The sequence below is a fragment of the Sclerotinia sclerotiorum genome, genomic scaffold (assembly GCF_000146945.2).
Source record: "Sclerotinia sclerotiorum 1980 UF-70 scaffold_9 genomic scaffold, whole genome shotgun sequence".
Lineage (NCBI taxonomy): Eukaryota > Fungi > Ascomycota > Leotiomycetes > Helotiales > Sclerotiniaceae > Sclerotinia > Sclerotinia sclerotiorum.
This window is the reverse complement of record NW_001820827.1, coordinates 733,692-741,003: the sequence shown is the minus strand read 5'-3', so window position 1 is coordinate 741,003 and position 7,312 is coordinate 733,692. Positions and strand designations below refer to the sequence as shown.

At 35.8% G+C, this 7,312-nt stretch overlaps 3 protein-coding genes across 3 annotated transcripts; 2 read left to right on the top strand and 1 right to left on the bottom strand.

Moving 5' to 3' along the window:
• Nucleotides 1-668: 668 nt before the first annotated feature.
• Nucleotides 669-1,169, top strand: SS1G_07215 (predicted protein; the record flags this gene model as incomplete). Its single annotated transcript, XM_001591719.1, has 2 exons — nt 669-861; nt 898-1,169. The coding sequence occupies 2 exons, from the start codon at nt 669-671 to the stop codon at nt 1,167-1,169; spliced, it is 465 nt and encodes a 154-aa protein (XP_001591769.1).
• Nucleotides 1,170-2,437: 1,268 nt separating this feature from the next.
• SS1G_07214 (predicted protein) lies at nt 2,438-2,724 on the top strand (the record flags this gene model as incomplete). Its single annotated transcript, XM_001591718.1, has 2 exons — nt 2,438-2,475; nt 2,565-2,724. The coding sequence occupies 2 exons, from the start codon at nt 2,438-2,440 to the stop codon at nt 2,722-2,724; spliced, it is 198 nt and encodes a 65-aa protein (XP_001591768.1).
• Nucleotides 2,725-5,790: 3,066 nt separating this feature from the next.
• Nucleotides 5,791-6,562, bottom strand: SS1G_07213 (predicted protein; the record flags this gene model as incomplete). The annotated part of the gene is made up of 3 exons (XM_001591717.1): nt 5,791-6,038; nt 6,094-6,340; nt 6,398-6,562. 3 exons carry the CDS (start codon nt 6,560-6,562, stop codon nt 5,791-5,793), a joined length of 660 nt encoding a protein of 219 aa, XP_001591767.1.
• Between the last annotated feature and the right edge of the window lie 750 nt (nt 6,563-7,312).

Sequence of the window (7,312 nt, the reverse complement as noted above, 5' to 3'; positions counted from 1 at the left end):
GGAAACTGGGGGAGAGGAGGAGGAGAGGAGAAGAGAAGAGAAATTGTGAGTTGGTTTTCGGGTTGGGAGCCCATACCTGATTCATAAGAGGTAGGTAGGTAGTTGACTCGCTTGATGAATCATATTGAGATAGGTATTCTAAAAACAGTGAAAACTGACTGATAAATCGAGTCATAATTACTTCTATTTCTGGATTCTTTCTCGTGGCTATAGATGACTCGATCTTTGATGAATCATATTTTGATATTATTATTGTATGATTATGTTGTATAAATTGATGAGCTTTTCCCTCATGTTTTTTTCTGTAATTATTCTATTTTCGAGAGTTAAGAATCGGAAATTTATTAGATATACATTATCTTAGTTCAACCATCACTTCTTTATTGGACGTCATCCCTCGTACTTCCTGGAGAATAGTATACTCAGACCAAATTTACCTCATAATTTCATAAAATAATCTTGAGTTTTAATATATCATTTATTTAACGAGATATATTCGAGTCGTCTAGTATTACTCTCTCTGTCGAATTTCAGTCATCATCTGCTTTGACGTTTAAACGTATTTCAAAGTTTCATAATTAGTTCGTACTTTTGTTCTTATACTCGAATACAACCTTCAGTGTACTGACATGTTTTTCAGCTCTTGAAATAACTTCGTTATTCGAAAGATGGATACTAAAAAAGTAATTACAATTCTCAATGAGCCAGCCACACCACATCAAAAGCACCTCGAAAAGATAATGGACAGTCGTCTTTCGAGCCATGAGCGCACTAAGGAAGAATTACGAGATATTTTTGTACGGGAAGAATTGCGCATCCACCAATCAAAGGCTACTCAGGTAAGAAACTCAAATCCAATAGGTGATTAATTTATCTGACAAAATTGGTGCTAATTAGTTAACAACTGCTCGTCTTCCTCCTTATATATCTACCTTGAAAAATCATGGACTGTCAAGGATCTCCGTGCTCAGGCTATCAAAGGCCTTGCGCTTATCGATATTCGTAATATTTGGGAGGTGTGTGATCTCAAGCCGCATCTAGAGAATCTCCTATTTACTTGTCGTAACTTCCTCGTTACAAGACAGGAGATACCAACTCTCATCTATGGTACCGATAGAGATAATATCTATCATGGTCTAATCAAAATAACGATTCACATTGGTGCGTAATAGTGCAGTTCGAAGCACTCTGAAGAATATTAGTCAACAGGGAATAATTATTATAGATTTTCTCCATTTTAGAACGATATCAGATTGGCGCAGCTATCGAAATAATTGGAATCTTAACTTCTTTGTTGAGGATGAAGCGGTGCGGAATGTGTACCATTACACTCTTGGAGTTTTGCTTGAGGAGAGCTCGGAATTATTCATGGCTTATAGATATGGTTCTGAGAAATATCTTTATCTCATCATGAAGGAAATTATGGATCTGGAAGTTTCCGAGGATTGTGGTATGGTACGTTAGATTAGATTTAGATTCTGAAGAATCTGTTGATGTGGAGTAGAAGTGTATTCTTAGAACTAGATACTAATTATTAATAACAAATCGTTGATGTTCAAATACAAAGACACCTGTTTATATGGCTTGGATGTGAATAAATGGATGCAGGAAATTATTTTCAGTGGCAAGATATCAACGATGAAAGTTCCGTATGCAATAATTTTGATACTATCGTACCATAAAACTCAGAGGTTTTTCATGGTAGCCGCAAATAGCCAACCTGAACCTATCTCCAAAATTAAACTATAACTGACGATTCTATAAATTCACTCAAATATTATCAAAAACAAAAACACCTTCTATTTCAATTTTTCTCGTCTCGTCTTGTCCCTATCGAAGAAAAATTATATAAAATTCCACCACCTCAATATGATCTCAATGCTTAACCATACCTCCAAGGAAAATAGGATCTTACAAATCGACCTGTTATCTATTATCAACTGACCGGTTATATTCATCACCACACTTTCAAGTCTTAGTATTATACTGGCAACATCTAAATTTATTTTGTCATCCATTAATATCATATTTTTAGGAGAATGATTTCGTTGTTCGAATGTGTTATGTAGAGTGGAAAAGCAATACTGACCTACTAACTTTGAGGATGAGTATAAGTCCTCGCACTCACAATAGGCATGAGATGATGCGGATTCTCCCTGCATTTCAATTTCCTGTCCTTTCATTTCTTTATATCAAATATTAATGTTTAGTTAGAATTAAAAAAATTTACTGTATGATGTTGAAGTTATCATAGCTTTATCAATATTGTACATCATTACACTATCACCGATATCTGGAGACTTACATATACGTTACCGCAAACTTGTCGTAATTCAAAAGTTCCAGCCCTTATAGGATACTCAAAGGACAATCGTGAGCAACTAAATCGGAACTTGCTCGTACGGATTCATATCCCGTTTTCGTCATGAGATCCAAAATGGCTATCACATCATTTCCAGATATCGTTTTGTACAAGTTCGTCTCTTGGACTCATTCTAGTCTCACTACCTCGTCGACACTAGCGCAAGCTTTCTAGTATTGATATTGCAGAACGCATGAGAAAGAAGAATGTTTCCATCTAATATTACCAACCTCAAAGAGGTGCAAAGAAATAAAGAATGCGATTACGCATGCAAAGATTACGAGAACTCCCGCAGCAAAGTCTTAGAAATTGGAAGATATCTGCCATGGCATCCAAACCGACAAATGGAGTTACCTGACTAAACTCGAATTTTTGAGATCTAGAAATGATCAAGTGGCGTTCGCCTGAGATAGTTAGATATGCAATGCAGGAGAATGATATGAATAAGTGACAGCTAACATCAACAGATATTCCCAAGATCTCTGGCTCACATGTTGATCCACGCTAGCGAAAAATTCTTTCCGTCAATTATATGGGCAGACTAATATTACTCTCCCCTTTTTTCGCCGAGATAATTAATAATCAGGACATTTGCTCCCAAATCGACGCGGAAACAATCTCTAGGTAGGCACTGAAATTAGATATGTAAATAGACTCATTGAAAAATCGCACAAATTTGGTATACGTACTGAAAACTCCTGATAGCCTGGAGTCTGTAAAAGAGTTGTATTCACAAGTTATCTGAAAAACTTCTTCATGGCACTCATATTTTTTGGGGATGGCTTAGGAAATTGCATTATAATTTAGCTTTCATGCTTAGTAACTTTAGAGACTAAGCTTAATAATAATTTTAGAATGATTTAATATGTCAATAGGAATGAAAGCTCGTTAAACTTTCTCTAGGGTAAGCGAATAATTTAAGTATTTTTCGCTAAATATCGGTGGATAAGCGAGAAAAAAACGAGGATTCTTTCTTCATCAATCTTCTATGCTCGCCGGCTGTGCAAAACGTAGCGAAGTTTTGAAGGGAATTGGTAGCAATGATCATTAGAACGATTCTCCGTTATTGTCCGGAAACAGCTCATTACAGTACCGTACCGTACCTGCCAACTCGGTTAAGTCCATGTCGGTATTCGGCTAATTTGTATAGCCCGCTTCACAGTATCGCTTCACTTTTGTTTTCGATGATCTTATACTCTATGTTAGGAGAATTAGAATTCAGTCAGTAGAAAATATTGGCACTATCCAAATTTATGAGTCCACTCCGGATTACCCCGGTACATCAATGGGTATCCCTAAACACGAATTCCGTACGATACAATTCCTCATGACCATAAAAACACGATTGCATACTGCAACATGTATGGACAAATGCAGAAATTTTAATATCATCCACCCCATGATCTAGGTTAATCCAAAGGATTTCATCTTCACACTCTTTTGTTACGAGGTTTGCCGTCTAAATCACGTGGAAGTGCTCTAGGCTCTCGAGGTAGTTTATAACTAGGCGTCAAGCAGGGACTTAAAGTAATGACAATAATGATATGCAATTCGTAACTAATAGTAGAGTATAATAAATGATTGATCTTGAGCACGAAGCTCTATACAAAGGGAATCCATCTTGGTTATATAGATATTCATGCTCCCTTGGATCCTTTTGGATCCTAAGCTCCAAAGGCTCCAAGTCACGTGCTTTCTGACAGTGCGTGCACATACGATCTTAAGGTGGCCCAGATCACATATTAATTCGATGAAATCTGATCGCTTTTGCACAAGGCCCAAGCTCTCCTAATTAGTCAGTTTGTGACGGAAATCCCTGCTTTCCTCCCACCCTTATTATATAAGAAACCTCAGGTACATTAACCATGTCCACACATGATACGATTACTCGAGATTAGTATGCGATTTAGGTGACCTGAGGATCAGATCCGGACAAGTACTAGGTATCAATGGTTATCGGTAAAGTAAGATCATTGGAGGAATAAATATGACTTCTTTTTGCCTAGCCATTGCGGCTAGGCCATTCATTTGTGTATATATAGAGTAGCTATCCCCATCTACAGGTGCTCTTCACCTGTAGATTCTAAGTTAAATACAATTGCTGGTCTATAAACACCCTTTTGGTCACACAGTTGTTACTATCGTAACAAGTAATTTCTAAAAAATATAGATTTTTATTAAAAGATTGGGTGGAAGAGGCCTCTATATTGACTATATTACTACGTCTGTAGGCATATTAATCTCCTCTTGGTATCCTCGGAGGGGACCAATATGCCTGCTTATGGTTCGTCTAATCTAGCCTGTTTAGGTAACCGTATTACTAATCACGACACGTGATTAGTACCGGTAACTTCTATTCCTTTTAACAATTTTTCACTATCTTATTAGTCGAAAAATTGATAATTAAATTTTAAACTTCAATTTATTTATGATTTATATAAAAATTTTAAGAATTTGAAAAATTGAATTAACTTCTCAACAAAATTATTCCAAGATTAACTATAATTTCTTTTTAAAAATATTTTAATTATATTTGATCAAGTAAATTTATTATTTTAAAAAAATAATTCATAATTGAGTTTATATTAATGTTTATATTTTATTTTATATAAAATTTAATATTAATAAATACTTAATCAATAATAAAATATTGATTATGAATTGATCTATTTGTTAAAGTGAATGGTTCCTGCGTAGCACGTGCACAGTGCACTAGTCCTATTAGGACTAGATTGAGAAGCTCTCTGTAGGAGAGCTTCGTACTTCCGTAGAACAAAGACAATGTGTGATTCATATAAAAGGCCAATGTAGCCTCAGTTCTGCCCTATCAGCTTCCCACTATTCCCTGTGTAAGGTCATTCCTTTTAACACTATTTAATCTATCATAATTTAAAGATTTTTAAAAAAAAAATTATAATTTATTTTTAATAATTTTCATTGAAATATTATTTCAGATTTTTGTGATTTTTTAATCTCTATATAATTTCTATTTAAATTGATTTTAATAATTTAATTCTCAATATCTCGTTGAAAGAAATTACAGAAATTTTGAGAATTTCAGAATCTATTTATATATATCTTATTTGTTATAATTGAACTTTTAATAGGTTTCCATTTATTTATTATCAAATTTTTAATAAATAAAAATCTTTATTTTTGGTGTAAAGGAGTGATCTAATGAAGAGATGGTTTAAAAGTGGGGTGTTAGATGTATACTCTGCTTCAGGAATTATAGGTTGCTGTATTTCAGGTTGATTCTCAATCCTGTCATTAGTATATATGATTCGAGGTTTTGTTTTTTTCAGAATATATGAGATGCAATGTGTGAAACTCAACGATTTTTTCATTATGCTTAGTACTTATGTTATGTTACCATCTTTCGGACGCCGCCCACACCGTGGCAAGTTTACAACCAGCCCACCAAATATCTAGATTGGTTTTCCCGTTCCATATTGCCTAATCAAATCCTTCATATGGTCTTTAATGCAATCCAGATGACGGTTGACTGCCGGGGAATCTACCGCCATGAACCAAGATTCGTCACTGTGGTGCAGACCCACCATCTTCTGTATGTATGCCACTTTTAAGCCAGGGTCAATTTCTTCGAGCCTATCTGTGATGGCAACACCCACAGCCCATTTCGAGGAAGGGTCCACAATCTTGATAAGCAGAAGCTCTAAGTAAACGTGTTAGCCTGCCCGTAGGATGAATCATGGTTGAGTGAAAGTTACCAGTGTGAATCAATATATCCAAGAAAAGAATAGGTATGTTGTCCTGTTCTCTGTCGAAATAGTGAATATGTTCATCAAGACATTTGTACTTGAAGTGAGTATCCATATTTAGATCCGTGTCACCCACTCTCCGGAGGGTTAAAGTAGCGAGGCAGAGGAAATGTGCCTTCACTAAACTAATAAAATCTTGAAGGGCTTCGAAGTTTTCGGATCTCCAAACATTAACTTCTGGTCTAGGGCTGGTATCCTGTTAGAAAAATGTTAGCTATGTCAACAGCGTCAACGATGAGGTTTTGTATCATACTGCTAAACATTTTTCGAGTAGTTCGTGCAGTGCTCTATCCATAGAAGATAGTCGAGACTTCTCATTTTCCACCCTGGCACCTAGTAATATTTCAAGCAGGTTGTCAAGTTCTTTCATCTCCTTATCGGATATCTCTCGTGCTTCATCTCTCGATTGTTTATCCATGCTTTTAGAATTTCTGGAAAAGGCGGTGGTAAAGTATGCCGAGGGAACCAAGAGTATGAGCTGTGATATTGTGGTCTTCCTTTAAAGATGCTGACGGAGGGGATCGAAGGTGCTGATTTGGTAATAGAAGCTGATAAAAAGGTTGTTGGAATAAGAAAACGAAGTTTGAGATTTATTTGCCTTTGTTTGATTTGAGTTGTTATTTCTTGTGTTTCGTAGAACTGTATTGATGTGTTGGAAGGGAAAAAAAATAAAACAGAACTTTGGGGGAACTCGAGCCTTTTTATATCACGAAATGAATGTAAGTTACACATATTCTGGTTTCGTTTCTCATGATATATTACGCATTATGATGGTAATTAGGTAGTCACCTCTGACTGGTGTGGAGGAATAACGTTAATGAGTATATATAAAAGCGGCATATGATTGAGATTCATCTTTTTTATCTTCCAAAAGTCGTACGATATGAGATTTCCGCCAAAATCTGGGACGTTTAAAAGTTGGACCATCTTTTAACTATGTGTAGAAACTTCCACTAACAAACATATGAAATGAGTTAGATAGCTTGCCAACACGACTAGAGAACTGAAGTTGTCGTCCATAGTACCTATCTGATCGGAGTGACAGCTAGTTAAGGGACCCTACAGTCACAACCTTTCTTTGCGAAGAACATTTACATCTTTTATGACTCTGATAGCCTCTGATACGGCACACTCATTGATGAAAACAAGATTCCCACGCAGTTTGAGT